The following is an 18,350-nucleotide window of genomic DNA, read 5'->3' on the forward strand; positions in this document are numbered from 1 at the left end:
GGGGGGAGGAAACTCCACTCAACTCAAGCAAGAGACTATTTATGTTTTTCAACCCAAGCAGTTTCAGTTTCCACGAAACCCATCCAAACCACAAACTTACATAAGAAAAATCAAGCAAGCAACACATAGAACAGTAAGCTTTTCAAAAAAGGATCAAAGAGAACACAGAAAGACCGTGGATGCCGTTTGATTGTTTTGGTTTCTTTGCAAGAAAAGATGACTGAGGGGGGAGCTGAACAGGGTATATTCTTTTGCCTCGTATAAATGGACTAGAACTTGGCTTCTAAACAGGCATCTGAGTCCCCTCTAGGTGCATACAGCACGTACCAGGATGTACAGAGCCGTGGAGTAAGCGTGGCACATCTTCCTGGAGTATCAGTGTCATTAACAAATTTTTGAGGGGAAGTTAAATAGTAAATAATATTAATGACCCTCTCCACCAACTCAAATGCATAGGTACTATGGGATGGAATTGAATATTCATATGCTTTTTTGTGTACGTGTGTGTTATAAACAATGTTGGTTTTTACTTTTTCTTTTTTTTTCTTTTTTATGGTAATTTTTTTATTATGTGCCTTAAGTTAAAACAAGAGCTTTGGAAATTCTGAAGGTTAATATTGTCCCCAGGTGCCCTGGGGGTACACATTCATCCTTTTCAACCTTTGGGGAAATTCAAGAGGAAACACTTAGAATGATGCTATGGACCATTCAGTTTTTCTATCAATGAGAACCCTGAAGGGGCTAATTCTGCGAGGTTTTCAGGAGCTGTTCTCACTGGGAGTTAGAGTCACATTCATAGTCAGCAGCTGGTCCTCTGGGTTCAGAGTCGAGGCATGGGGCAGGTACAGGCTCATCCATGGCCTGGGGAGGGTGGACGAAGGCAGCTGAGAGCCAGAGGCTAAAAATCTGGGCATCTCGAATGTCACCAAGATTCCAGACCATCCACCCACAGGGACTCAGGAAAAGAAACAGAACATACCTTTGCTCTTTGGGCCCATCCATCCCTGTTTACAACCCTCGTCAGAGGAACAGAGCGTCCTGCGGGTGGGGTACTGCAGAGAGAAGGACAAGGTAGTGGGGAATAAGCATCGTGTGTCCCTGCGATACAGAAGGGCAGATGTCTATGTCCACACAAAAACTTGCACATAATGCCAAGAAAACGGAACAGCCCAAATATCCACCAGTAGATGAATGGACAACTAAAATCTAGTACATTCATCCAATGGAATGTTATTTGGCTGGCCACAAATAGGAATGAATGAAGTTACTGGTACATGCTACAATGTAGATGAAACTTGAAACATGATGGATGCTAAGTGAAAGAAGCCAGATACGAAAGACCACATATTGTATGATTCTGTGTATATGAAATGTTCAGAACAGGCAAATCCATGGACAAAATGGTGATCAGTGGTCGCAGGGGCTGAGGGAAGCGGGAATGGGAGTGACTGCTAATGGGTATGAGGTTTCATTTTGGAATAATGAAAATGTTCTGGAAACTGATAGTGATATGGCTGCACAGCTCGGTGAATATACTAAAAGCCACTAAATTGTACACTTTAAAATGGTGAGTTTTATGGTATGTGAATTATATCTCAATAAAAAATAAAAATTAATGAAATTCTAAGAAGCGTATGCCAGGGGCCACTTTCGGGGACAGCCCTTGTGTTAGAGAGCAGGGGCCCTGGTTCAAGCAGCCCTGTGGCTGCAGAACCAAGTGAAGCAGACAGGCACAAAGTCTCAACAGGAAATGTGGAAATAAAGGACTCCAGCCAGCACTCTCTCCTGGCCTAAGGAAATGAGGTCAATCAGCTTTCAATAAGAGCTGAGGACAGAATGAGGAAAAGAAAAATGAGATGACTTGGTTTATGCATACTCGGCTTCGCATTTTTCAGGGACCAGGTTTACCGGCCCGTCTTGGGGAAACCAGAACCTCTGTGAAAATAGCCTCTTTGCAATTTTACAGAGCTTCAGGGGAGTCCCCAGGCTTGGATCCAGGTACAACCAGGTTCGGCAATAGCTGCACCATTTTCTAGCTGAGTGGCCTCAGCCAAGTAACTTTGCCTCTCTGAGCCTCAGTTTCCTTACCTGTAAAAGGGGAATGAACAGATTCGTCTTATATGGTTGTTGTGAAAATTAAATGAATTATGACGAGAAAGGGTTTAGCACATGGCTCTTGCTCAGTGAAGGTTTCCTGTAGTTTTCAATCTCTTTCGTGTTCTCTTTTCTTCCCAAGTTGCTTTCTTCCTGTTACCCAGCCTGTCCTTGGTTTGCTGCCCTTGTGACCCCCAACTACACTATGAACCGTTTGAATACAAGGCCTGGGTCATATCTTTGTAGTCTGAGTGCCTGACATATAGTGGGTCTTGATGAATGTGGAATGAATGAATGAATGAACTAATGATCATTTACTGTGGCTCATGGGAAGCTATGTTGTTTTGATTATTGACTGGAAAGAAATCTCAGGAAAGAAGATAAACTGACTCTATTTTACTCTCCAAAAGAAATTCCAAAATTAAAAGAAAATAAAGACGTGGGACTTCCCTGGTGGCGCAGTGGATAAGACTCCGCGCTCTCAATGCAGGGGGCCTGGGTTTGATCCCTGGTCAAGGAACTAGATCCCACATGCATGCTGCAACTAAGAGTTCTCATACCGCAACTAAGGAGCTGGTGAGCCGCAACTAAGACCCAGTGCAACCAAATAAATAATAAATAAATATATTTTTTAAAAAGATGTTTTAATCATCTCTTTTTGTGGTTGTCACATGCGTTGACGATGGCCACAAATTCTTTGTCACTCTTGCCATTGGGAGGTAGAGGGTTTCCCCTTCCCTTTGAAGCTGGGCTGGCTCTGACCAAATAACCAACAGAAGGCAGTGGAAGTAATGCTGTGTCAGCTCTAGTACTGAGCCTGGGAGGCCTGGAAGCTTCTTTTGGTTTGGGGGAACCTGAGCTGCTATGAGGAAGTTTAGAAAGACTATGCGGAGAGACTCTGAAAGGAGGAGAAGCCTTGAGAGTCCCCAGAGAGGAAGAGAAGGCCAGCCATCCCGGTACCCCAGCTGAGCCTCCGAATGGTGCTAGCCCCAGCTGCTATCCGACTGCAGCGCCATGAGAGATCCCATGCAGATCCCAAGATCAGCAGAACTGCCCAGCTAAGCTCAGTCAACCACTGAACTATGAGAGCTCGTAAAATGCTTGTTGCTTTAAGTCCACCAGGTTCAGGGTAGTTTGTTATGCAGCAACAGATAATTATAACCAATGTCTCTTCATTTTGGTGTACAGCCGTATTTACTGAGTCAAGCCCTGTCCTTGACTTCCACCTCTTGATCAGAGTTAGGGTGGGTGTCAGTATGCAAAGAGAGGAGGCGAATATCCCATTAGAGCAACCCAAACCAGCTTGGGTCACAAGTTAAAATCCCAAGAGTTACATAGTGTTCTCTGGGCTGCTCTTTGAGTTCCAGTCAGTCTGAGTGACATCCTGTCTGAGAAAGAGTAACTTGTCATTTGAACCATCACAGCTCGCATTTATCCAGTGCTTACAATGTATCATGCCTTGTTTCCAGCCTGTCACAGAGATTCGCTCATTTGTTTCAAAAATCTTAAGAGCTAGGTTTTGTAATTAGCCCCATTTTGCAAATGAACATATCAAGGCACAGAGTGGTGAAGTTACCTGCCCAAAGTCACAAAGCTAATACATCAAGTATTAAACCATTTACAGTCTAGCTCCTAAATCCAGGCTCTGGGCTACCCTAACTCTCTTCCTTACCAGTTTCAGTAACTGGAAAAGTGCTGTGAGGGACTTCCCTGGCAGTCAGGTGGTTAGGACTCCGAGCTCTCACTGCTGAGGGCACGGGTTCAACCCCTGGTTGGGGAATGAAAATCCCACAAGCTGCAGCAAGCCAAAAAAAGAAAAGAAAAGAAAAGCATCTGTGCAAAGTACCACAGGGGTGGAGTGTAAGTAGCAATTCCAGGGTATGGGACAAAAGGGAAGCAAACTGGCCCCAAACTGGATACAATTTTGGATGCTGCCGGGAAGGGAGGTGGGAGGGAGTGTTTAGTTGGACTGACGCCCGCTACCTCGTTAGAGTAGCAGGAACATTTAAGGGGAGATGGGGGCAAGATAAACATAGAGAGGTCTCCTTTTAGGGGAACGTTATTGAGATAGACACCAAGGGAATGTTAGCTTGTTTCCAAGTTTAGGTAGAAATGACGCCAAAGACTGTAATGAGATAGAGCTTATCCACCCTGATCTCTCAGACACTCAGAAATCTAGGCCTTGTCAACAGAGTAGGCCGATGAGCAAGACCCACAGACAAGGCTGGTCTTCCCCACAGGCTGGGGACCCGCTCAATATTGCCACAGCCTTGTGCCCCTCAGTTGGGATGGTCCCTGGTAAAGCGCAGATGTGTTACTCGAGAGGGGAACAGCAGGTGTGTGTTGCCTAGACAAATTTTGCTATAGACAAACTTACCAGAATAGCTAGTTATCATTTTACAGAGCGGAGAGCCGGACTGGGATGGGACAGAATAGGACCAGTATGTTTTGATAGGGAAGAAGGTTCTCCAGAAAAAGTAGGGGAAGGTGGAGAGTACGGAGAGGACAAAGCTCCCATGTCTCCCACCGTCACCACTACCCACTCCCGCCTTCACCACTACCCACTAGCCATGTCTCCCGCCGTCACCACTACCACCCATGCAGTCTGGGAAAGGCTGCATGGGTGGTAGTGGTGACGGCAAGAGACATGGGAGCATTCCTACCTGATATAGAGCCTAAAACTCTATAGGCTCTATAGTGGGATGAAAAATCAAACTTGATTCCCAGGCTGGGTCTGCAGGCAGTTCACAGTGGACCGTGGCAGAAGCTGTGAATGAGGACAACTGGATTCTAAGCTTGGCTCTGCCTCCAGCAAGCTGTGTGACATTGGGGAGGTCACTGAACCTCTCTGATCTTTGTGCTGACCTGTAAAATGGGGCTGGGAATGCTGTTACCCCCCTAAAGTTGAAGTGAGGCTCCACTGAAACATGAGGTGCTGTGCAAAGGCCAAGGATCCCTGTTGTCATGAGCTGCACAGGGAGTGAGCAATGGAGAAAGTGGGCCTTGAGCTGCACAGGCTCCTAGTGCTGGAGCTGGAGACCCAGGGGGACAGATCAAGATCTGGTGGTTACAGAGGGAGAACTACAACATCTTCTCACCCTTTCCACCCAGCCCAGATCTACACCCCTGCTTTGTAGCAAGCAGAGGCTCAGTAAGTATTTGCAGGCTCCAAAACACGCCTGGTGTCAGTTTCCATTTCCTCTGACCTGTGTCTCCTCCAGGAACTCTTGTCACCCATCACATCTTACCTCGGGACACAACCCTTGCTCTTGGCCTTCTATCTTGAGAAAGTTTGTCATCACAAAAAAGGAGTTCCCCTGCAGAGAAAAAGGAGAGAAGGCAAATGTAAAGCCGTTGAGAACAGAACTACTTAATCATAGTAATCCAGCTGGCCAAGTGCCTGGGGGCAAACCTTTCCACTCTTCTAAGTTTCAGTCTAGAAATCAAGGTCTGGAAGCAACTCGACAGCCCTGAGGCCTAATATCAAAGCTGGATGAGCCGCCCTGCTGAGCCGAGGGAGAGCAGAGGAACAGTTCAAATTGATTGAGCATTGCTTTTCCATTCCAGCCTCAAAAGCAGCCTTTTCATTTTTTGGACACAGTGAAATCCCATTAAGTTGAAATTCAAGAGACCTGGGGAGGTGGAGGTGGAGGTGTCACCTCCATCAGAACGCTGTTCAGATTATCCAGGACTTTAATGAAAGGGCAGTAGGGCATCCCACCACCTGGGAGATAGCTGGAGGTTTTAATGACCCACTGTTAGAGACAAAAACGGATAGCAGCTTGGCTTTTATGGTTTCAAAAAGCTTTCCAGCTCCCAAGGGCTGCCAACGTGCCCTTTTGTCCCTCCCGCCCCCCATCTGTTCTTTTTTGTTCTCAACCCCACTTCAGTTTCTCCCTTTTGAGAATTCTACTTTCATTTTCTCTTCTTGCAAACTGAGACAATCTCATGCCCTTTCTCTGTGAGCCACACCCTTCCTCTCCCTTGTGCAAAACTGTACCCAAGAGTGTTTTTCTGGAGACATTTTTGTTGAAAAAATGTCGCACAAACAATATAGAAGGGCTGGTCCCCTCTAGGCAGAAAGTTCTTTACCTTTCTGGATCTAGGCAAAGTTTGCTGACTTGATGGCCCTGCTTCTGAAAAACTGTGTATAAATCAAGTGTGAGTGAATCAAATCATGTTTTCAATGCACCAGGACACACTGCTATTTCGAGAAACCCTGTAGGACTTGATAAAGCAAAGAATCATCTCCTTCGAGTTGCTGGATCTGACCCAATTTTGCAATTTTTAGGTTTTCTCAGTTGGGATTTTCACAGAGCTTTTTAAATGGGGCCAATGTTTTTCTGGAGTGAGGCTCTAGGTCCCAGGGAGGGGTGCGAGGTCCTGGGAACAGTGACCAGGGACGAGTCCTGGGAGGATGCTGATCAGTGCTCACCTGCAAGGGGACAGTGTAATCTGGCGTGTCGAAGACATTCCACACTACCTTCTTCAGTCCGTTCTCCATAATCTCCTTTTTCACCTTTGCCATCCCTTTCACCTTGGCATGCACAGAACTGATGACAGGTTCTTTCCATTGGTACTGCTTGTCATTCAACAAAGCAAAGCTAAGTGGCAGACACAGAAAAGCATCAATGGTTTTCTCAAGTGAGGCACAGTGCATTATTGGTTTTGGATGCAGGTTCCGAAAGTCACCTCCATTAAAATCCTAGCTTTGCTGGGTGACTTCGGGCAAGTGACTTGCCTTCTCTGTGACTCATTTTCCTTACCTGTAAAATGGGAAGAATAGTCATACCTACCTCATAGGGTTGTTGTGAGGATGGAACGAGATATGCATGCAAACTCAATAGTGCTATATCTGGAGCATAGTGAGCTTTCACTACATAGAAACTATTGGCCCCAATATCAACCTCTAATATTGCCTAATATACACCCTAATTTATAGGTTGCCTTCTCAAATACCAAAGTCCACCCCAGGTTGGTCCACCAGCTTTGTTTTGGGGCTCAGTAACACATTAGCATCTTTTTGAGGGTGTGTCCAGCAGGTCAGTCTCCTGTTTTCCAGAAACACCCACCTGATTTACAAATAATATTGATAATAGCAGCTACCCTCTATTGAGCACTTAGTACATGCCATGTGCTCTGTATGCATCATCTCCTTTAATGTTCACAACAGCAATAGGAGATAGTTACTGTAATCATCACCCTTTTGTAGATGAGGGAATGGGCTCAGAGAGGTGAAGGAACTTGCCCAAGGTTACACAGGTAGTCAGTGGCAGGACTGAGGTCCTTGACTGGTCTACCTTATAGCCCAGAGCTAGACCTCTTAACCATGTACTGTACTTGTACATGCATCATGTGGCTCTGCCTCTGGTTTCCTGCCTTTTGATCCATTCATTAGCTATTAATATCTTCTTTAGAATATGAATCTAAATTATATGGTGGGGGAAGAGAGGGAGAAAGTGGAATTGATAACTAAAAATGGTAGATTCCATCCCCATTTATCTGTTTTCCCTGTCTCCCATTGCCCTGAATAATTGAGTTTATTTTATTTTTTATTTTGGGGTTTTTTTTTTGGCCATGCCGCATGGCACATGGGATCCTAGTTCCCTGACCAGGGATTGAACCCACACCCCCATGCAGTAGAAGCATAGAGTCTTAACCACTGGACTGCCAGGAAAGTCCCTTAAGAGTTTATTTTAAATGCTTTGTTTATTCATTTGGCAGGTACCTATTTTGGTCTCTTCCCTCTGCTCAGTCTCTGATATCTGAATGATATTAGGAAGTCTAAGCCAATGGCTGCCCTCTATGAGCTGACATTGGGAAACCAAGACACAGTGGGCTAAGGCTTGGTCCCAGCTGTTCTCAACCTTGGCTGTACAGTATAATTACTTAGGGAGCTTTCAAAATTGCAGCTCCCCAGTCTTATCCCTGGAAACTCTGATTCAGAAGGTCTGGAGAGTTAACCAGGTACCTATATATTTTTCTAAAGTTGATTTTAATGCACTCCCAGGATTGAGGACCCCTGGGACACTCACCGAAAGACAGGTCACATTTGGCAATATGAAGTAATGTACATTTGAAATGCATTCCCCACGCCCCAACAATTCCACTCTTAGGTATATGCCCCAGAGAAACCCTCAAACATGTGCCCAAGGAGTCATATACAAGAAAGTATAAAGCTGTACTATTTGTAATAGGGAAAACTGGAAATAACCTAAATGTCCTTGAACATTGAATGGGTGAATAAATTGTTGGATTCATCCAATGGGATGTTCTGCAACAGTGAAAATGAATGGAGAGCTGCTTGTATCAATATGGAAATAACATAATATTGAGTAAACAAAGCATGCCACAGAATGAGAGAAAGTTTAAAGAAATTCAAAAAACATTATATACTTAAATAAATACCTGTCCACGCATATTCATAGCAGCACTATTCACAATAGTCAAAAGGTGGAAACAATCAAAATGTTCATTAAAAGATGAATGGATAAACAAAATGTGGTCTATCCAAACAATGGAATATTATCTACCCACAAAAAGGAATGAAAGGATGCACATGCTATACTGTGGATGAACCTCAAAAAACATTGTGCCAAGTGAAAGAAGACAGACACAAAAGGCCACTTCGTGTATGATTCCACTTATATAAAATGTCCAGAATTGGTAAATCCATTGAGACAGAGAGTGGATTTATGGCTGCCAGGGGCTGGGGGAAGAGGTAAATTGGAAGTAACTGCATAATGAAGCTTGCGTTTTGGGAGATAAAAATGTTTTGGAACTAGATAGAGGTGGTGGTTGCACAGCATTGTGAAGGCACTAAATGCCACTGACTTCTTCACTTTAAAATCATTAATTTTTATGTTCTATGAATTTCACCTCAATTAAAAAAGGAAAACAGGAAACTTCCACAAGCCTCTTAGATAGATAGCCTCATCCATCAGAGGGCAGACAGCAGAAGCAAGAACTACAATCCTGCAGCCTGTGGAACAAAAACCATTCACAGAAAGATAGACAAGATGAAAAGGCAGAGGGCTATGTAACAGATGAAGAAACAAGATAAAACCCCAGAAAAACAACTAAATGAAGTAGAGATAGGCAACCTTCCAGAAAAAGAATTCAGAATAATGATAGTGAAGATGATCCAGGACCTCGGAAAAAGAACGGAAGCAAAGTTTGAGAAGATGCAAGAAATGTTTAACAAAGACCTAGAAGAATTAAAGAACAAACAAACAGAGATGAACAATACAATAACTGAAATGAAAAATACACTAGAAGGAATCAGTAGCAGAATAACTAAGGCAGAAGAACAGAGAAGTGACCTGGAAGACAGAATGGTGGAATTCACTGCTGCGGAACAGAATAAAGAAAAAAGAATGAAAAGAAATGAAGACAGCCTAAGAGACCTCTGGGACAACATTAAATGCAACAGCATTTGCATTATAGGGGTCGCAGAAAGAGAAGAAAGAAAGGACCAGAGAAAATATTTGAAGAGATTATAGTTGAAAACTTCCCTAACATGGGAAAGGAAATAGCCACCCAAGTCCAGGAAGCACAGAGAGTCCCATACAGGATAAACCCAAGGAGAAACACGCCGACACACACAGTAATCAAACTGGCAAAAATTAAAGACAAAGAAAAATTATTGATAGCAGCAAGGGAAAAACAACAAATAACATACAAGGGAACTCCCATAAAGTTAACAGCTGATTTCTCAGCAGAAACTCTACAAGCCAGAAGGGAGTGGCATGATATACTTAAAGTGATGAAAGGGAAGAACCTACAACCAAGATTACTCTGCCCAGCAAGGGTCTCATTCAGATTTGATGGAGACATCAAAATCTTTACAGACCAGCAAAAGCTAAGAGAATTCAGCACCACCAAACCAGCTCTACAACAAATGCTAAAGGAACTTCTCTAAGTGGAAAACACAAGAGAAGAAAAGGACCTACAAAAACAAACCAAAACAATTAAGAATATGGTAATAAGAACATACATATTGGGGTTTCCCTGGTGGTGCAGTGGTTAAGAGTGTGCCTGCCAATGCAGGGGACACGGGTTTGATCCCTGGCCCGGGAGGATCCCACATGCCGCGGAGCAACTGAGCCCGTGCACCACAACTGCTGAGCCTGAGCTCTGGAGCCCGCAAGCCACAACTACTGAGCCCACGTGCCACAACTAGAGAAGGCCTGCGCTCAGCAATGAAGACCCAACATAGCCATAAATAAATAAATAAATTTATTAAAAAAAAAGAACATACATATCACTAACTACCTTAAACGTGAATGGATTAAATGCTCCAACCAAAAGACACAGGCTTGCTGAATGGATACAAAAACAAGACCCATATATATGCTGTCTACAAGAGACCCACTTCAGACCTAGGGACACATACAGACTGAAAGTGAGGGGATGGAAAAAGATATTCCATGCAAATGCAAATCAAAAGAAAGCTGGAGTAGCAATGCTCCTATCAGATGAAATAGACTTTCAAATAAAGAATGTTGCAAGAGACAAGGAAAGACACTATATAATGATCAAGGGATCAATCCAAGAAGAAGAAATGACAATTATAAATATATATGCACCCAACATAGGAGCACCTCAATATATAAGGCAACTGCTAACGGCTATAAAAGAGGAAATCGACAGTAACACAGTAATAGTGGGGGACTTTAACACCTCACTTACACCAATGGACAGATCATCCAAGCAGAAAATTAATAAGGAAACACAAGCTTTAAATGACACAACAGGCCAGATAGACTTAATTAATATTTATAGGACATTCCATCCAAAAGCAGCAGATTACACTTTCTTCTCAAGTGCGCACGGAACATTCTCCAGGATAGATCACATCCTGGGTCACAAATCAAGCCTCAGTAAATTTAAGAAAATTGAAATCATACCAAGCATCTTTTCTGACCACAACGCTATGAGATTAGAAATCAATTACAGGGAAAAAAACGTAAAAAACACAAACACATGGATGCTAAACATATGTTACTAAATAACCAAGAGATCACTGAAGAAATCAAAGAGGAAATAAAAAACTACCTGGAGACAAATGACAATGAAAACACGACAATCCAAAACCTATGGGAGGCAGCAAAAGGAGTTCCAAGAGGGAAGTTTATAGCTATACAAGCTTACCTCAAGAAACAAGAAAATCTCAAATAAACAATCTAACATTACACCTAAAGGAACTAGAGAAAGAAGAACAAACAAAACCCAAAGTTAGCAGAAGGAAAGAAATCATAAAGATCAGAGCACAAATAAATGAAATAGAAACAAAGAAAACAATAGCAAAGATCAATAAAACTAAAACCTGTTTCTTTGAGAAGATAAACAAAATTGATAAACCATTAGCCAGACTCATCAAGAAAAAGAGGGAGAGGACTCAGATCAATAAAATTAGAAATGAAAAAGGAGAAGTTACAACAGACACCACAGAAATACAAAGCATCCTAAGAGACTACTACAAGCAACTCTAAGCCAATAAAATGGACAACCTGGAAGAAATGGACAAATTCTTAGAAAGGTATTACCTTCCAAGACTGAACCAGGAAGAAATAGAAAATATGAACAGACCAATCACAAGTAATGAAATTGAAACTGTGATTAAAAATCTTCCAACAAACAAATGTCCAGGACCTGATGGCTTCACAGGTGAATTCTGTCAAACATTTAGAGAAGAGATAACACCCATCCTTCTCAAACTCTTCCAAAAAATTGCATAGGAAGGAAAACTCCCAAACTCATTCTATGATGCCACCATCACCCTGATAACAAAACCAGACAAAGATACTACAAAAAGAGAAAATTACAGACCAATATCACTGATGAATATAGATGCAAAAATCCTTAACAAAATACTAGCAAATAGAATCCAACAACACATTAAAAGCATCATACACCATGATCAAGTGGGATTTATCCCAGAGATGCAAGGATTCTTCAATATACGCAAATCAATCCATGTGATACACCATATTAACAAACTGAAAAATAAAAACCATATGATCATCTCAATAGATGCAGAAAAAGCTTTTGACAAAATTCAACACCATTTATGATAAAAACTCTCCAGAAAGTGGGCATAGAGGGAACCTACTTCAACATAATAAAGGCCATATACGACAAACCTGCAGCAAACATCATTCTCAATGGTGAAAAACTGAAAGCACTTCCTCTAAGATCAGGAACAAGACAAGGATGTCCACTCACACCACTATTATTTAACATAGTTTTGGAAGTCCTAGCTATGGCAATCAGAGAAGAAAAAGAAATAAAAGGAATACAAATTGGAAAAGAAGAAGTAAAACTGTCACTGTTTGAAGATGACATGATACTATACACAGAGAATCCTAAAGATGCTACCAGAAAACTACTAGAGCTAATCAATGAATTTGGTAAAGTTGCAGGATATAAAATTAATGCACAGAAATCTCTTGCATTCCTATACACTAATGATGAAAAATCTGAAAGAGAAATTAAGGAAACACTCCCATTTACCACTGCAACAAAAAGAATAAAATACCTAGGGATAAACCTACCTAGGGAGACAAAAGACCTGTATGCAGAAAACTATAAGACACTGATGAAAGAAATTAAAGATGATACCAACAGATGGAGAGATATACCATGTTCTTGGATTGAAACAATCAATATTGTGAAAATGACTATACTACCCAAAGCAATCTACAGATTCAATGCAATCCCTATCAAATTACCAATGGCATTTTTTACAGAACTAGAACAAATAATCTTAAAATGTGTATGGAGACACAAAAGACCCCGAATAGCCAAAGCAGTCTGAGGGAAAGAAGCAGTGCTGGAGGAATCAGACTCCCTGACTTCAGACTATACTACAAAGCTACAGTAATCAAGACAATATGCTACTGGCACAAAAACAGGAATATAGATTAATGGAACGAGATAGAAAGCCCAGAGATAAACGCACGCACCTATGGTCAACTAAACTATGACAAAGGAGGTAAGGACATACAATGGAGAAAAGACAGTCTCTTCAATAAGTGGTGCTGGGAAAACTGGACAGCTATATGTAAAAGAATGAACTTAGAACACTCCCTAACACCATACACAAAAATAAACTCAAAATGGATTAGAGACCTAAATGTAAGACTGGACACTATAAAACTCTTAGAGGAAAACATAAGAAGAACACTCTTTGACATAAATCACAACAAGATCTTTTTTGATCCACCTCCTAGAGTAATGGAAATAAAAACAAAAATAAACAAATGGGACCTAATGAAACTTAAAAGCTTTTGCACAGCAAAGGAAACCATAAACAAGATGAAAAGACAACTCTCAGAATGGGAGAAAATATTTGCAAACGAATCATCGGAGAAAGGATTAATCTCCAAAATATATAAACAGCTCATGCAGCTCAACATTAAAAAAACAAACAACCCAATCCAAAAATGGGCAGAAGACCTAAATAGACATTTTTCCAAAGAAGACATACAGATGGCCAAGAAGCACATGAAGAGCTGCTCAGCATCACTCATTATTAGAGAAATGCAAATCAAAACTACAATGAGGTGTCACCTCACACCAGTTAGAATGGGCATCATCAGAAAATCTACAAACAACAAATGCTGGAGAGGGTGTGGAGAAAAGGGAACCCTCTTGCACTGTTGGTGGGAATGTAAATAGATACAGCCACTATGGAGAACAGTATGGAGGTTCCTTAAAAAACTAAAAATAGAATTACCATATTACCCAGCAATCCCACTACAGGGCATATACCCAGAGAAAGCCATAATTCAAAAATACACATGCACCCCAATGTTCATTGCAGCACTATTTACAATAGCCAGGTCATGAAAGCAACCTAAATGTCCATCGACAGATGAATGGATAAAGAAGTTGTGGTACAATGGACTATTACTCAGCCATAAAAAGGAACAAAATTGAGTCATCTGTTGAGACGTGGATGCATCTAGAGACTGTCATACGGAGTGAAGTAAGTCAGAAAGAGAAAAACAAGTAACATATATTAACGCATATATGTGGAACCTAGAAAAATGGTCCAGATGAACCATTTTGCAGAGCAGAAATTGAGACACAGATGTAGAGAACAAACGTATGGACACCAAGTGGGGAAAGCAGCGGGGTGTGGGGGGGTGGTGTGATGAATTGGCAGATTGGGATTGACATGTATACACTGATGTGTATAAAATGGAGGACTAATAAGAGCCTGCTGTATAAAAAAAATTAAATTAAAAAAGGAAAAAATATTTTTTATAGATATAGACATACGTTGTAGAAGTATTAAAACAAACATAGAGGGCTTCCCTGGTGGCGCAGTGGTTGAGAGTCCGCCTGCCGATGCAGGGGACATGGGTTCGTGCCCCAGTCCGGGAAGATCCCACATGCCGTGGAGTGGCTGGGCCCATGAGCCGTGGCCGCTGAGCCTGCGTGTCTGGAGCCTGTGCTCTGCAACGGGAGAGGCCACAGCAGTGAGAAGCCCACATACCGCAGAGAAAAAAAACAAAAAACAAAAACCAAAAAAACATAGAATAACAAACACCAAATTCAAGGGGGATATTTATAAGGGAAGATGAAAGAGAATGGGATAAAGGCTAGGTTTTCAGGGAGCAAAAACTGGGTTAGTAATTAAGTTGGATGGTCCTACCTGAGTGTTTATTATTCTAGATATATTTTCGTATTTCTATAACATTCATCAAGAAAAAGACGCTGGGTTGGCCTTCCCTGGTGGTGCAGTGGGTAAGACTCCACACTCCCAATGCAAGGGGCCTGGGTTTGATCCCTGGTTCGGGAACTAGATCCCACATGCATGCCTCAACTAAGAGTCTGCATGCTACAACTAAGAGTCCGCATGCCGCAACTAAAGATCCCACATGCCGAAACGAAGATCCCACGTGCTGCAGTTAAGAGCTGGCGCAGCCTAAATAAATAATTTTTTTTTTTTTAAATGAAAGACATTGGGGCCAGAGATCCAGATTTGAGATCCAATCAGCATATATGAGACAGAGCTATTCGATGTAATTCCATAGACAAATACAATAATACTTACTCAACAATATATGTCAGTCTAGCATCAAAACATGCACATGTATGTGCAATGTTCTTTTGTGCTGGATGCTGCAACAGCTTCCCAGTATAACACTGGTTCAGTTTGGCCCTCCGTTTGGGAAGCTCAGTCTCTCATATTCATCCCAAAATGCACAACATGTTATAGATCAGCCTTAATGGAATCCAACCCTCTCATAAGTCAGAAAACTTGCCTTTATATAATAATGAACATATCATTTTAAGAATTGGGGCTTCCCTGGTGGCGCAGTGGTTGAGAGTCCGCCTGCCGATGCAGGGGACACGGGTTCGTGCCCCGGTCTGGGAAGATCCCACATGCCGCGGAGCCGCTGGGCCTGTGAGCCGTGGCCGCTGAGCCTGCGTTTCCAGAACCTGTGCTCCGCAACGGGAGAGGCCACAACAATGAGAGGCCCGCGTACCGCAAAAAGAAACCCCCCCCACACACAAAACAAAACAAAACAAAAAGAATTAAAATGCTTCAGAGATGCGTCAAAGGAAAAAAAAAGGAAGAGAAAGAGTTTGCAGTATCCTGCCCTATGGAAAGAACATTCTAATGACTGTCCCAGCAGCTCTCTCGTCACCTGCTTGGTGACTCAGACAAGCCATGCCACCTCTCTGGGCCAAGGATTTAGTCCCTGAATGAGGGGATAACTGCCTGGCTCCCTAATCCCTATGACCTTTTGGCTCTAAGAAGCTACTCTTCTCTGCATTCAGAAGAGGGCAAAACCGCTGGTCCCTGGAGCGAACAGGGCAGCTGGGGTTTCAGCCGGGCCTTGTAGGATGAGTAGAGAGACGGGGGAGAGGAAAACTGAAGAGTCTGGGAAGGTGGAAGAGAATGAATGTGATAGAAGCCTGGGTCCTCACAAGCCAGGCTGTCTGAAGAGGAGAGCTGTAGAGGGGCAGCGGAGGGAAGGATGGAGGCTCAGGTCAGCCCAGGGAGTCCTCAGTGGCACACTGCACCTGACTCACCAGATGTAGAGCAAGGTGCCCACTATGAAGAGCTTCTTCAGAGTCCCAATCCATGAGTTTTCAATGAGAACAACTTTCACAGACGTATGCTGGCAACTCAGGTATGTATGCCATGGTAAGAGAGTCCTCAAAGCACCACGAGGAGGAAGTGCCCTTCAGCAAAGCCTGACTTGCCCTCACAGAGCTCACTGAACAAAGGTAACACTAGAGTGAAAGGATGTGACCTGAAAGGGAGCTACCCTTCCATCTGGTTAACTGATGCTTACCCCGGGGGCCAATAGATATTTTCGTGGGCCTCCAAGAGAACCATTGGTCCTGGACCCTCTATGCCTCATGGAGAAGTTAAGCCTGCATCCTCTGTGTCTTATATTTAAAATCCCAAGACAAGAATCTGATTATGTCCAACCCTGATCCATTCAGCTGTAGGCGGAGGTCAGGAAAGGGCCAGGGGCAGCCAGAGATGCACTGAGAAGCAAGTGGAGAGCCTGCATCCCCAAGCAAGTTAAATGCCGGTTGTGTTCGTTTCCCATTGCTGCTTTAACAAACCTCCATGAACTTTGTGACTTAAAATAACAGAATTTTTTTTCTCTTAGTTTTGGGGGTCAGATGCCTAAAATCATTCTTACAGGACTAAAATCAAGGTGATGGCAGGCCTGGTCCCTTCTGGAGCTCCACTAGAGAGTCTGTTCTCATCTCTTCCAGCTTCTGGAGACTGCCTTGGCATCCCTGGGCTCGCAGCCGCATCACTCCAACCTCAGCTCCTCTTGTCACATCTCCTTTTTTTTGATTTTGACCCTCTTGCCTCCCCTTTATAAGGACTCTTGTGATCACACTGGGGCCACTCAGATAATCAAGAATAATCTGTCCATCTTGAGACCTTGAACTTAATCACATCTTCAAAGTTCCTTTTGCCACAGAAGGTGACATATTCACAAGTTCCAGAGATTAGGACATGGAGATTTTGGTGTGGGGCGGGGAGGCATTATTCAGCCTGTTCTACTCTGCCCCGCCTTTCCTTGAGCTAGCTAGTGAGAGCGTTCAGTTTCTTGTTACCCACAGCTTGGCTAAGACATCACCTGCCCTTCTAATACCCTTTGACTATTGCATTTCTTCTCCACCATCTAGTATACCTGGAAAACCCTTCCTTTTCATACTTCCCAAACTATGTCCCCCTCATTCAAAAAACGCCTACTACAGAACACAATACTTTCTACGCATCCTACTGTATGGAGAGCAGAGAGTGAGTCCTAACCTATTAGTTAACGTTTACCAGCTAGAGGAAATATAATGGATACATGTATAGGCATTGAGCTCCAAAACTCAGTTATGCAAATACAGGCCATGGACCACCCAGATTGGCAGACGTTTATCTTAGAGGCCCAGAATTTTAAATAACTCTAAACCCATATTAACCAATGTTATGTTATATCATCTAGAAAACAAAACCCAAAAAACTAGTGTTGTCTAAAACTTTGGTGAGAGAAGTAGAATATTCCACTTGAGGGTGGTGATAAGCCAATGCCCTATGCCCTAATTAGGCAGCAAGCAGTAGGAGTCCCGAGTTCAGGTCTTATAAGCCACATTTTTTAAGAGAATCCCTTTTGCTGTTGTAAAAGTAGAAGTTTCACAGAAAAGCACAAAGAGCATGAAAAGGTTCCAACGTTCTCCCTCCCAGAGGTTTTCACTGTTGAAACTTTGAGAGTATCTTCCAGATGCCTCTTTATGCCCCCACCTAGACACACAAACATGGCCATGCTCTACATGCTATTATATAACCTGCTGTTTTTACTCAATAATATGTTATTAACTCTTTCCACAACAGTATTGATAAATGTATGATAAAGATAGATCTATGATATGTAACCACTTTGAATAGTTACGGAGTATTCTAGTATTCGGGTTGGAACATATGAAATTGCCCATTTTGTAGAACAAAACAGTAGAATATTGGCAATTTCATACGGTTCAGCCTAAGAAGTGAATTGTGAAAATTTGCCAGCTGGTCTCTTACTGATGGATATTTAAATGGAACTTTTGTTCATTTTTCCCACTTATAAACATTTTTGATAATCTTGATATAGCTTTTACTACATGCCAAGCACTCTTCTAAGTGTATATATATATATATATATATACATATATATACATATATATATATTTACATATATATGTATATATATATATATATATATATATATATATAT

At 42.4% G+C, this 18,350-nt stretch overlaps 1 protein-coding gene across 1 annotated transcript in view; it reads right to left on the reverse strand.

Moving 5' to 3' along the window:
• Positions 1 to 18,350, reverse strand: part of P2RX7 (purinergic receptor P2X 7) — a 53,173-nt gene that overhangs the window by 25,730 nt on the left and 9,093 nt on the right. The window contains exons 2-4 of the mRNA XM_007448719.1: positions 6,530 to 6,698; positions 5,343 to 5,411; positions 980 to 1,052 (exon numbers count right to left, since the gene is read on the reverse strand). Of these exons, the coding sequence (XP_007448781.1) occupies positions 980 to 1,052; positions 5,343 to 5,411; positions 6,530 to 6,698 (311 nt within the window). The remainder of the gene's footprint in view (positions 1 to 979; positions 1,053 to 5,342; positions 5,412 to 6,529; positions 6,699 to 18,350) is intronic.

Source organism: Lipotes vexillifer, unplaced genomic scaffold, assembly GCF_000442215.2.
Source record: "Lipotes vexillifer unplaced genomic scaffold, Lipotes_vexillifer_v1.1 scaffold21, whole genome shotgun sequence".
Classification (NCBI taxonomy): domain Eukaryota; kingdom Metazoa; phylum Chordata; class Mammalia; order Artiodactyla; family Lipotidae; genus Lipotes; species Lipotes vexillifer.